The following is a 13,971-nucleotide window of genomic DNA, read 5'->3' on the forward strand; positions in this document are numbered from 1 at the left end:
ACAGACTGTATTTACAAGTGACAAACTGCAACTCTACAGTACATCTACAGTATATATCAAATATATTCTGTATTCAAATCTATTGAGTGATGTTTGAAAGTCTTTCCAGGTGAATTTGATCCAGGAAGGTCTGAAGCCAGAGTCAGACAGAGACTGTGCAGAGACTGTAGAAGGACAGAGCAGCAGCAGAGCAGTCCAGATACACTGATGATCCTCTGTCAGATCCAGAGGGACACACAGGGATGATGCTGGACTCTACATTGTGTCTGACAGTGGAGCTGTTCTCAGAGCAGTTCACTCTGCAGCACTGACAGTCATCTGCACTTCATTCCTCTGTCAGTCACTGCTGGATGAAGCGTCTCTACACACAAGCTGCTGCTGCTTCAACCTCTCTGGATCATCAGGACACAGCTCCTCCTCTCTCAGCACACACACCGTCCTGTTTACCATCATCACCTCCACCTGCAGAGAGAAGAAGGAAGAGCAGAGGAGATAAACGAGTGTTTCCAGAGACTCTTCATCAGCTGTCAGTCAGTGATGCAGCACATCCAGTATAAAGAGCAGCAGGGACTTCAGTGCGCGGACTGTACTAGGACTCATTGTTGCTTCACTTTTTCTAATCTTTGGATTTTTATTGAAATTGATGAAAATGTTTTTCACTCCTAGTTTGAGTTTGGACTTTCATTCATTAGAACAACCTTGGTGTGTCCACTCTGAGCTCTGTAGGAACCCCAACAACAAGCCCAACAATCCAGATGGACGGTTCCAGCTGTTAACTGGAGGAATTCCATCCAAACATCTGCTCTCACTAAATTCTTCCTCACCTACAGACTGTGTTCTTCACTGCTTTAAACTTGGAAATGAATGCAGTCATTGGTCTGCGTGCTGCTTTGTTCAGAGAGCTGATTGGCTATTGACAGCGTTTTATCAGAGCGTGTCAGCTGTTACTATGGTGACCATAAAGGTGAGAAACAGGAAGTGTTTGTGTCCAATCCTGAAGCCTGTATCCGTTCTCCTCTCACATCTTGACTGAGAAGCTGCAGCTTTACAGGAAACACTGGATCTTTGTTTCATACTGACTGTGTTTAGTACAATACTGCTGACAGCACCACCCACTCACTCCATCACTCTACTGACCTCAGAGTCTCCAATCTGTAGTCTGGACTCTGCTGAAGATCAGACAGCTGCTTCAAATCTGGATCCTTCAGGTTGTTTCCGTACAGGTCCAGCTGTCTCAGATGGGAGGGGTTGGACTTCAGCGCTGCTGCCAGATAATCACAGCTGATCTCTGACAAACCACAGCTCCCCGATCTGTATAAAGAATGAAAGATGTAAGTTTATTAGACAAAGTGTGAGTTTGAAATCATTCAGTGTTTCATCATCTGTTCAGAGCTGAAGAAAGTTCAGAATGTAGAAGTTTAGAAAATGGAAACTCCAAACAGCTGAAGGCAATAGGAAGCAGCTTCAAACAAACACATCAAGAGAAAAAACTCTGAATGTTTCACATTAAAGTCGTACATTTATCATAAAAACAGGACAAAGACTTGAAAAAGTCGTGTTTTTCCTTCCAGCAACCACAAGGCTTCACTTTTAAAGGTGAAGTGTGAAAGAAAGAAATGTGAAAGCTCATTTTCATTCCAACAAGTCATCTTCTGACCTGGACTAACAACACTGGTCTCTTTGTGCAGCTGGCTGTGAGACCAGTACTCAGGGACCGTCTACAAAGAGCAACACTGAAAGAACATCACACACTAATTTGCTTCCAGCACTTTCACACAAACATCTACTGTCATTATTGTCACCAAACTCTGTGGATCCTTTATTGCAAATTCAAATGGTCAGACAAAAGAGGGTAATGAGGAAATATGATGAAATGTTGTGTATTAGCAGGAAGTTATTGAATCATTTTCCTCAGAAACCAAACAAAATGACTGACAATCATGTTTTTACAAACTCAGTGTTGGACTTGGATCAGCAGGATAAGCTGATGTTTAACCCTCTAATGCCGGTAGGAGCGGGCACGCTCCGTTTTGCTTAACTATTTTTAAATCCCAGTAGCACTGCAACCACATAAGCTAGCAATATAATTTTTTTTGCATATGAAACCGGAGGAGTTGTAATTACATCTTATGCCATCAGCTTGTCCTAAGTCACAGTTTCCTTCCACATATGGCTTTGCAAAAACTGCATAAAAAGCACTTGCAGCAACAAAAACATAATGTTCCAGAAACACACGATCCGATCAGCTGCTTGTAACACTTCCTACGTTGGAATAGACATCAGCGCGAACTATCGCATGTCCGCCATTATCTGCCAGAAACCAGAAGTGACTGTCATTTTTGCGGAAATGTAGTTTTTTACCTTCAGGTCCTTCAAGCATATACTGGTGTTTTTAAAGGTTATGTTTGACTTTATGACTTTCTGTGTCATTTCTGGGATGCTTAGAAGTCAAATTGCACTGCTGGAAATAGTTTATTTTGATGCATATGCTGTTTTTTTTTGCAAATTTGCATTATAATATGTATTTTCGTTTTTCCTGCATTTCCTGCATCCTGCATTTCAAAAATAAAACTATGAAGACACTCAAAATAAATTTCCTGTGGTGGGAAACTGTCATGGTCGGACGGTCCTTCCCGGGGCGACCTGCCTGTGTGAATGTGTGTTTTTCTCTGTCTCTCCTCCTCCTCTACCCAGTGGCTGACACACCTGCACCTAATTTGCCACCCAGCTGTCACTGATCATCCTTCGTTGTGGGCTGAGGTATTTAACTGTGTGTCCAGATGGCAGTCGATGCTGTATTGTACTTGAAGCTCGGTAGTAAAAAGTGTTTTTTGACTTGTAGCTTGGTTTTAGCCGGCTAGCCTCCTCACCTGGTGTTTTTTTTTTTTTCTTCACATTTGCAGGAGGAAAAGATACAGAGCTGGATGTTGGAGAAAAGGAGCCCGCGGGGTTAAGCTATTGGAGGAGAACATACACTTGGATGTCACATTGGAAACTCACCTGCGCACCACTGGGAGTTTGGAGAAGATCACTGTTGGACTTTGCACGTCACTTTGTGTTTTGAAACTGTTTTTGGACACTGTAAATAAACACACTGTGTACTTTGCATCCAGAGCTCCGCGACTGAGTCCGTATTTTTCCATTACCCGTGACAGGAAACTATTTTGTGCAACTTTTTTGTATTTACAATTTTGAGGTATAAGCCTGTTAAATTTCTCTAACTAGAAATATATGTTAAAAAACAAAGACGATTTTCAATTTTTTTGTAGTTTCTTGCACTTCTTTGCAATTTATGTAGTTACTATGGACGTAATGCATACATATTATTAAGATTTGGGCTGTAACAGTTGTATTGATGTATATCAACTTGAAATGCTCCATAATATGGAACTACAACATGTAAAAATATAATATAAGCTCTGGTGGACTTGGTTCTATGGTAGGTCTTAAAGGGTTAAAGGCATTTGAGTCTCACTGTATGAGAGTCCAGTTATTACTCAATATTTATGGATGATGTTCTTTCAGTGTTGCACTTTGTAGACGCTCCCTGAGCCTCACAGCCAGCTGCACATGGACCAGCTGACATTACCCAGCATTAGAGGCGGGTGTAAAAAAAAAGGATTTTCCTGTTTAAATGGTTTTAATTTGAATAAAGCGATGTTGATTCATTCAATCCTGAATCGATTTTTAATATAAATGTATTTTGCCAGAATCTCAGGTTTAAGTTCCCAAAAGTATTTCAACCACAACCAAACAGATAAAACAGTAAATGAGAGCAGCTAAACACACAAAGATGGAAACACAGAGCGTGGATCGTTCACTCGACGACACGCCGTCGGGGCTGAAAGTGGACAGCTCACTGTGGTGGGGCGTGGTCTGCGGTGTCATGTGGACGCACCTGCACGGCATCCGCAATCACGCCCGCCGTGTTAAAACACGGGGACTCAGGGGTTGGTGTTGGGTGGTGGTGAGATATTAAATAAAATGGCTCTGAACGATACTCCGTGGCCCCGCCATGCCTTATTCTCGCCACATTGGTGCCGAAACCCGGGATGCAGCACGGCGGGTCCGTATCGGAGCCAGGAAATGGAGGAGCTGGCCCAGGGAGTGGCCGAAATGGCGGCCGCCCAGCGGGAGCAGGCGGCGGAGGTGCGTCGCCAGCAGGAAGAGCTGCAGGACCAGTCCGAGCGCCACCTGGAAAGGATTGGGGAGCTGGCGGCGCTGCTCTGGACCTGGGCGCCACCCCCAGAGGTGTGTCCCGAGGAAGCGGTGGAGGAGCCGCGTGAGGCACCTCAGCAGCCGGCGCTCCAGCCAGCGGTGGACGAGCTGCTCCCGCCAGCGCTCCCGCCAACGCTCCCGCCGGCGCTCCCGCCAGAGGTGGACGAGCCGCTCCCGCCAGCGGTAGACGAGCCGCTCCAGCTGGAAGAGGTGGAGAAACCGGGAGGGGAGATGGCGGTCCCCGTGCCAGGGGAGCCTGCTCGACCTGTGCCGAGGTCGAGGACCGAGCTGCCCCGTAGCCTCAGATGCGCCTGGTAGTGAGCCCCTCCCGGGGCCGGCGGGGTCGTGCCCGCTTGCCAGGTAGCCAGCCTCCGGACCAGTTTCACCGCTGCTGCTGGAGGCGTGGCCGACCCCTGGACAAGGCTCGCCGCCATTTGAGGTGTGGGTGGCCTCCGCAAGGGACTTTGCTCTGTTCCAAGGTTGGGAACCGGTGGGGTGGGGGAGTAGGTTCAGCCGGATGACTCCCCGGCCTCAATCGGGCGATGAGGGTGTGTGGTGGGGCGTGGTCTGCGGTGCCGTGCGGACGCACCTGCACGGCATCCGCAATCACGCCCGCCGTGTTAAAACACGGGGACTCAGGGGTTGGTGTTGGGTGGTGGTGAGATATTAAATAAAATGGCTCTGAAGGATACTCCGTGCCTTATTCTCGCCACATTGGTGCCAAAACCCGGGAGGTAGCACGGCGGGTCCGTATCGGAGCCAGGAAATGGAGGAGCTGGCCCAGAGGGTGGCCGAAATGGTGGCCGCCCAGCGGGAGCAGGCGGCGGAGGTGCGTCGCCAGCAGGAAGAGCTGCAGGACCAGTCCGAACGCCACCTGGAAAGGATTGGGGAGCTGGCGGCGCTGCTCTGGGCCTGGGCGCCACCCCCAGAGGTGGGTCATGAGGAAGCGGGGGATGAGCCGCTCCAACCGGAGGCGGCAGACGAGGCGCGCGAGGGTCTGCGCCGGCTGGAGGAAGAGGAGTCACGGGAGGGGCTGCCGGAGCCGCTCACGCCAGCGGTGGACGTGCCGCTCCCGCCAGCGCTCCCGCCAGCGTCCAGCTGTGCCTTATTCTCGCCACACTCACAGATCCTGAAGCTGCAGGTTTCATCTGTCTCCAACCAAAACTGACTGAACCAGCAGCAAAACAAGATCCAAACTACGCTTTACGTTTGATGAACATCGTCATGAATTCTCTCTGACTGTGACGTTTACTTCCTGCACAGCTCTCTCTCTCTCAGTGTACTTCAAGAACAGTTTACCTTCAAAAATCTGTTTTCTGCATTATTCACTGCTTATTACGCACCAGTCTGCTGTTGTGTTCACTGCTGTCGGCCTCCGAAAACAAAGCCTCATTTCTGCTGTTCAATACTGAAGAAATTTAAAATGAAGACAGATTACAAACTCTCAGCTGTGTCTGTAATCAAACCTCTGTAACTTTGCTTCACTTCAGCAGCATCAGGTCATGTTCACATGTTGATTCATGGTTTGCTTCAGTTTTTGATGGAATGCAGAATATTTTGAAGGTTATCTGCTATAACCTTCAAAATAAACACAGCACAACTTTCACATCATATTCATCTCAGCACAACTAAAACATGCTGACTGACCTCAGAGTTTCAAGTCCACATTTTCACTGCTATGCAGATGACACCCAGCTCTATCTGTCCATGAAGCCAGATAACACACACCAATTAGTTAAACTGCAGGAATGTCTTAAATACATAAAGACTTGGATGGCCACTAACTTTCTGCTTCTTAACTCAGATAAAACTGAGGTCATTGTACTCGGCGCTGAAAAGCTTAGAAATATGGTATCTAACCAGATTCTTACTCTGGATGGCATTACCTTGGCCTCCAGTAACACTGTGAGGAACCTTGGAGTCATTTTTGACCAGGACATGTCCTTCAACGCACATATTAAACAAATATGTAAGACTGCGTTCTTCCATTTGCGCAACATCTCTAAAATTAGAAATATCCTGTCTCAGAGTGACGCTGAAAAACTAGTTCATGCATTTATTACTTCCAGGCTGGACTACTGCAATTCATTATTATCAGGATGTCCAAAAAACTCACTGAAAAGCCTTCAGTTATTCCAAAATGCTGCAGCAAGAGTACTGACAGGGACTAGAAAGAGAGAGCATATTTCTCCTGTTTTGGCTTCCCTTCATTGGCTTCCTGTTAAATCCAGAATTGAATTCAAAATCCTGCTCCTCACATACAAGGTCTTAAATAATCAGGCCCCATCTTATCTTAATGACCTTGTAGTACCATATCACCCTATTAGAGCACTTCGCTCTCGCTCTGCAGGCCTACTTGTTGTTCCTAGAGTATTTAAAAGTAGAATGGGAGGGAGAGCCTTCAGTTTTAAGGCCCCTCTTCTGTGGAACCAGCTTCCAGTTTGGATTCAGGAGACAGACACTATCTCTACTTTTAAGATTAGGCTTAAAACCTTCCTTTTTGCTAAAGCATATAGTTAGGGCTGGACCAGGTGACCCTGAATCCTCCCTTAGTTATGCTGCAATAGATGTAGGCTGCCGGGGGATTCCAATGACACATTGAGTTTTTCCTTTCCAGTCACCTTTCTCACTCACTATGTATTAACAGACCTCTCTGTATTGAATCGTATCTGTTATTAATCTCTGTCTCTCTTCCACAGCATGTCTTTATCCTGTCTTCCTTTTCTCACCCCAACCGGTCGCAGCAGATGGCCGTCCCTCCCTGAGCCTGGTTCTGCCGGAGGTTTCTTCCTGTTAAAAGGGAGTTTTTCCTTCCCACTGTCGCCAAAGTGCTTGCTCATAGGGGGTCATATGATTGTTGGGCTTTTCTCTGTATCTATGAAGCGCCTTGAGGCGACATTTGTTGTGATTTGGCGCTATATAAATAAAATTGAATTGAATTGAATTGAATATAAAAAGCCAGAAGAGGAAAATCTGCTTCATGTGTTTCTGTTTGATCCTCAGTGACTTTGACACAAAGGCCTCTGCTGTGATGATCACACCTCTCATTAAGTCTCACAGTGTCAGCTTTGTTTTTATACATATGGATATGTGCGGATAAATGATCAGAATTATAATATTTCCCACTGTCTGCTGTGTGCCGTGTCCTTTGACCTGCTAAAGAGAGTAAGCTGTGGATTATTCATTGTTGTGTCTGATACTTAGAGCTGTGAGGAAGAACACTACACAGTTAATCAGGATCCCCTCTCTCTTAATCAGGAAAGGTGGGCAGACCGCGTGTGGGCCGCGGGCCATACGTTGAGTAACACTGTTTGAAATGTGAACATTGTTCTGCTGCAGTCAATGGACAAAATAAGAGAAGAAGAAAACAGACTTTACCATGAAGGTCCTCAGTGTGGATCAGTATAATATCAGCCTGATGTCTGCAGCTTAGTGTCAGCACAACTTTCACATCATATTCATCTCAGCACAACTAAAACATGCTGACTGACCTCAGAGTTTCAAGTCCACATCCTGGACTCTCCAGAAAACCACACAGATGCTTCACTCCTGAATCCTGCAGGTTGTAGTTGTTACTCAGGTCCAGCTCTCTCAGATGGGAGGGGTTGGACTTCAGTGCTGCTGCCAGATAATCACAGCTGATCTTTGACAAACCACAGTGCTTCAATCTGTATAAAGAATGAAAGATGTAAGTTTATTAGACAAAGTGTGAGCTGAAATCATTCAGTGTTTCATCATCTGAATGTTTCACATTAAAGTCGTACATTTATCATAAAAACAGGACAAAGACTTGAAAAAGTCGTGTTTTTCCTTCCAGGAACCACAAGGCTTCACTTTTAAAGGTGAAGTGTGAAAGAAATGGACATATTTGAAGTCCAACACCTTTTTCCAGTCATATTATTAAAGCAGACAAACTACAAGCTCATTTTCATTCCAACAAGTCATCTTCTGACCTGGACTAACAACACTGGTCTTTATGTGCAACTGGCTGTGAGACCAGTGCTCAGGGACCGTGTACAAAGTGCAACACCGAAAGAACATCACACACTAATTTGCTTCCAGCACTTTCACACAAACATCTACTGTCAGTATTGTCACCAAACTCTGTGGATCCTTTATTGCAAATTCAAATGGGATTCAAATGGTCAGACAAAAGAGCGTTATGAGGAAATATGATAAAATGTTGTGTATTAGCAGCAAGTTATTGAATCATTGATTGATTTATTGATCATACTTTATTCATCCCGGGGGAAATTGGGTTAAGGCTGCCAGCCCTGCCAGCGCCGTCTTACCCGTCTGACCATACATACATTACACAAACATCACATAGGGAAGACAGGTCAGAGGGGTATAACATGGAAAAAGCACAACATGAGGAAAGATAAGGAGAAAAAAACTCCCCCCAGACTGAGCTCCAACAGGGAGATCAGTTTGAGACCAGAAAAAAACACCTCTGCACATAGCACATGAAAAAACTCTTAATACACCAAAGAAACAGACGGTACATCCGGGCCTGCAGCTTATGCGCTAGTCTCCTTGATCCACCGTCAGCATCGGAAGGGCATGAGCGTCGAAGGCGTTTGAAGGGGGAGGGGGGATGAGTGTTTATCTGCATGTGTATATGTCTGTGTGCGTGTGTGTGTATGTCCAGATTTCAGCTGAGACAGTGTCCTTCGCCCTGCCAGGCTAAGTAAACAGTCTTCCAGCCAACCCAGGTGGGCTTGAATAGAATGGGAAGAATAGTCTAAACACAGTCTGTTATCAGGGTTTTCTGTTCAGCTCCAGCCTTGAGACCGCAGCTGGCGCCATAGGGGTATCCGCATGAAGTGATGGTGGTTTTTACTTTAGTGCGAACAACTCATATGCATTTCAAAGCTGCTCTAACAGTCCAACACTGGTCTCTCAATCTCCCGTTGGAGAGCCGTGAGCTTCCCCATGATGTTATCAAACATACGCTCTGTGATGTTGTCATTCTTGTGCTCAAAGAGCTGATTCTGAGAACTCACGACCGCAGTGAGCTTCTCCAAGATGTGATCAAATTTGCGCTCAGAGGTGTTATTCCGAGCGAGCCCCTCCAGATGTAATCCAGTTTGCACTCAGAGGTCTTGTTCTGAGTATTCACGGCAGCCGTAAGCTTCTCTAAGATGTTATCTGTGCTGCACTCAATGAGATCTTTTTCAGAAACTCACGCTTCGTCCCATCGTTTCAATCCCAGCGGGCAGCCTTGTGGGGGTTTGAACAGCCGGTTCTGCTTTCTTAATTCTTCGATAAGCCAGGGCCAAGCCAGCTCCGATCAGCAAGAACCCTGTTATCATGGTTCCGAATAGGTAGATATCTTCAGCACTCAAGCTCACCCGAGCCCATACTTCTCATTGAGAAAAGGGTGTCAATTGCATTCAGGGACCATCTGATCAAATCCTTAATTCCTCTTTTAGGTTTTAGAGAAAGGACTGTGAGAGAGTGTTCCAGGGAAATGTAATACAAAAAACACGAGACTAGACAAGGACACAAGAGGCTAAGCAGGGAAGCTAAGGGAGAGCAGGAGGATGAGAAAAGTGCAACCGCCTTCGCCGAGAGCAAGAGAGAATCATTTTAATAATAATAATAATAATAATGGATTGGATTTATATAGCACTTTTCAAGGCACCCAAAGTGCTTTACAATGCCACTATTCATTCACTCTCGCATTCACACACTGGTGGAGGCAAGCAACGGTTGTAGCCACAGCTGCCCTGGGGCAGACTGACAGAAGCGAGACTGCCATATCGTGCCATCGGCCCCTCTGGCTAACACCAGTAGGCGGTAGGGTAAAGTGTCTTGCCCAAGGACACAACGACCAGGACAGAGAGCACGGGGATCGAACCAGCGACCTTCCGGTTACAGATACGCTTCCAAACCCCCTCAGGGGGTTTCCTCAGAAACCAAACAAAATGATTGACAAACACGTTTTTACAAACTTAGTGTTGGACTTGGATCAGCAGGATAAGCTGATGTTTAAAGGCATTTGAGTCTCGCTGTATGAGAGTCCAGTTATTACTCAATATTCATGGATGATGTTCTTTCAGTGTTGCACTTTGTAGACGCTCCCTGAGCCTAACAGCCAGCTGCACATGGACCAGCTGACATTACCCAGCATTAGAGGCGGGTGTAGGAAAATGGATTTTCCTGTTTAAATGGTTTTAATTTGAATAAAGCGATGTTGATTCATTCAATCCTGAATCGATTTTTAATATAAATGTATTTTGCCAGAATCTCAGGTTAAAGCTCCCAAAAGTATTTCAACAACAACCAAACAGATAAAACAGTAAATGAGAGCAGCTAAACACACAAAGATGGAAACACAGAGCGTGGATCGTTCACTCGACGGCACGTACACGGACACGCCATCGGGGCTGAAAGTGGACAGCTCACAGATCCTGAAGCTGCAGGTTTCATCTGTCTCCAACCAAAACTGACTGAACCAGCAGCAAAACAAGATCCAAACTACGCTTTACGTTTGATGAACATCGTCATGAATTCTCTCTGACTTTGATGTTTACTTCCTGCACAGCTCTGTCTCTCTCTCAATGTACATCAAGAACAGTTTACCTTCAAAAATCTTTTTTCTGGATTATTCTCTGCTTATTACGCACCAGTCTGCTGTTGTGTTCGGCCTCTGAAAACAAAGCCTCATTTCTGCTGTTCAATACTGAAGAAATTTAAACCTTTTAAAATGATGACAGATTACAAACTCTCAGCTGTGTCTGTAATCAAACCTCTGTAACTTTGCTTCACTTCAGCAGCATCAGGTCACGTTCACATGTTGATTCATGGTTTTCTTCAGTTTTTGATCGACTGCATAATATTTAGAAGGATATCTGCTATAAAAAGCCAGAACAGGAAAATCTGCTTCATGTTTTTCTGTTTGACCCTCAGTGACTTTGACACAAAGGCCTCTGCTGTGATGATCACACCTCTGATCAAGTCTCACAGTGTCAACTTTGTTTTGATACATATGGACATGTGCTGATAAAGGATCAGAATTATAATATTTCCCACTGTCTGCTGTGTGCCGTGACCTTTGACCTGCTAGAGACAGTCAGCTGTTGATTATTCATTGTTGTGTCTGATACTTAGAACTGTGAGGAAGAACACTACACAGCTAATCAGGGTCCCCTCTCTCTGAATCAGGAAAGCTGGGCAGGTTGCTTGTGGGCCGCGGGCCATACGTTGAGTATCATTGTTTGAAATGTGAACATTGTTCTGCTGCAGTCAATGGACTAAACCAGAGAAGAAGAAAACAGACTTTACCATGAAGATCCTCATTGTGGATCAGTATAATATCAGCCTGATGACTGCAGTTTAGTGTCAGCACAACTTTCACATCATATTCATCTCAGCACAACTAAAACATGCTGACTGACCCTAGAGTTTCAAGTCCACATCCTGGACTCTCCAGAAAACCACACAGATGCTTCACTCCTGAATCCTGTAGGTTGTTTTTACTCAGGTCCAGCTCTCTCAGATGGGAGGGGTTGGACTTCAGTGCTTCTGCCAGATAATCACAGCTGATCTCTGACAGATCACAGCTCACCGATCTGTATAAAGAATGAAAGATTTAAGTTTATTAGACAAAGTGTGAGCTTGAAATTATTCAGTGTTTCATCATCAGTTCAGAGCTGAAGAAGGTTCAGAATGTAGAAGTTTAGAAAATGGAAACTCCAAACAGCTGAAGCAAACAGGAAGGAGCTTCAAACAAACACAACAAGAGAAAAAATTCTGAATGTTTCACTTTTTCACATTAAAGTCGTACATTTATCATAAAAACAGGACAAAGACTTGAAAAAGTCATGTTTTTGCTTCTGGGAACTACATGGCTTTACTTTTAATGGTGAAGTGTGAAAGAAATGGACATATTTGAAGTCCAACACCTTTTTCCAGTCACATTATTAAAGCAGACAAACTACAAGCTCATTTTCATTCCAACAAGTCATCTTCTGACTTGGACTAACAACACTGGTCCCTATGTGAAGCTGGCTGTGAGACCAGTGCTCACGGAGTGTCTACAAAGTGCAACACTGAAAGAACATCACACACTAATTTTCTTCCAGCACTTTCACACAGTTTTTGATCGACTGCAGAATATTTTGAAGGTTATCTGCTATAAAAAGCCTGCCTGTTTTTCTGTTTGATCCTCAGTGACTCTGTGGCCTCTGCTGTGATGATCACACCTCTGATCATGTCTCACAGTGTCAGCTTTGTTTTTATACATATGGATATGTGCTTGTAAATGATCAGAATTATAATATTTCCCACTGTCTGCTGTGTGTCGTGATCTTTGACCTGCTAAAGACAGTCAGCTGTGGATTATTCATTGTTGTGTCTGATACTTAGAACTGTGAGGAAGAACACTACACAGTTAATCAGGCTCCCCTCTCTCTGAATCAGGAAAGGTGGGCAGGCCGCAGACCATACGTTGAGTATTACTGTTTGAAATGTGAACATTGTTCTGCTGCAGTCAATGGACTAAACCAGAGAAGAAGAAAACAGACTTTACCATGAAGATCCTCAGTGTGGATCAGTATAATATTAGCCTGATGTCTGCAGTTTAGTGTCAGCACAACTTTCACATCATATTAATCTCAGCACAACTAAAACATGCTGACTGACCTCAGAGTTTCAAGTCCACATCCTGGACTCTTCAGGAAACCACACAGATGCTTCACTCCTGAATCCTGCAGGTTGTCGTTGTTACTCAGGTCCAGCTCTCTCAGATGGGAGGGGTTGGACTTCAGTGCTGCTGCCAGATAATCACAGCTGATGTTTGACAAACCACAGTCCCACAATCTTTGTAAAGAATGAAAGATGTAAGTTTATTAGAAAAAGTGTGAGCTTGAAATCATTCAGTGTTTCATCATCTGTTCAGAGCTGAAGAAGGTTCAGAATGTAGAAGTTTAGAAAATGGAAACTCTAAACAGCAAAAACAACAAACACAACAAGAGGATTTACCAGGATATACAGCAATGACATCAGGATGTCATTCGGGTTGGAGAAGTGTAGTCGGATGATAACAAAGAGAGGGAAGGTAGTCAGAACTGAGGGGATCGAGCTACCAGAAGGCAACATTGCAGACATAGAGGACAGTTACAAGTACCTGGGGATCTCGCAGGCGAATGGGAACCATGAAGAGGCTTCTAGGAAAGCTGCAACCACCAAGTACCTGCAGAGGGTCAGGAAAGTCCAACACCTACGCCCTGCCTGTGATCAGGTACCCAGCTGGGGTAATAAGTTGGCCAAAGGAGGAGATAGAAGCCATTGACATAAAGAGACGAAAGCTCCTTACCATGCATGGAGGGTTTCACCCCATGTCCAGCACCCTTAGGCTGTACGCTAAGCGGAAGGAAGGGGGCCGGGGACTGGTGAGTGTCAGCACCACAGTCCAGGATGAGACAACGAACATCCAAGAATACATTGGGAAAATGGCCCCAACTGACCGAGTGCTGAGTGAATACCTCAGGCAGCAGAAACCCAAGAAAGAGGAGGGAGACGTGGAACCATAATGGAAGGACAGGCCCCTGCACTATATGTACCACCGGCAGATAGAGGAGTGGCTGGACAAAGCTGGACTGAAAGATAGCACAGAGGCACTAATCATGCAAGCACAAGAACAAGCTCTGAGTACAAGATCCATAGAGGCTGGGGTCTATCACACCAGGCAAGACCCCAGATTCAGGCTGTGTAAAGATGCCCCTGAGACAATCCAGCACATAACAG

The 13,971-nt window shown here is 45.3% G+C and overlaps 1 protein-coding gene across 1 annotated transcript; it reads right to left on the bottom strand.

Moving 5' to 3' along the window:
* Positions 1-360: 360 nt before the first annotated feature.
* Positions 361-13,513, bottom strand: LOC148105848 (ribonuclease inhibitor-like). Its single transcript, XM_087830807.1, has 5 exons — positions 13,449-13,513; positions 12,868-13,044; positions 7,692-7,886; positions 1,138-1,302; positions 361-462 (listed from the first exon to the last, which is right to left on the bottom strand). Exons 1-5 carry the CDS (start codon positions 13,511-13,513, stop codon positions 453-455), a joined length of 612 nt encoding a protein of 203 aa, XP_087686933.1. The 3' UTR covers positions 361-452.
* Positions 13,514-13,971: the final 458 nt, after the last annotated feature.

Source organism: Neolamprologus brichardi, chromosome 3 (assembly GCF_056152115.1).
Source record: "Neolamprologus brichardi isolate AB-2024 chromosome 3, ASM5615211v1, whole genome shotgun sequence".
Lineage (NCBI taxonomy): Eukaryota > Metazoa > Chordata > Actinopteri > Cichliformes > Cichlidae > Neolamprologus > Neolamprologus brichardi.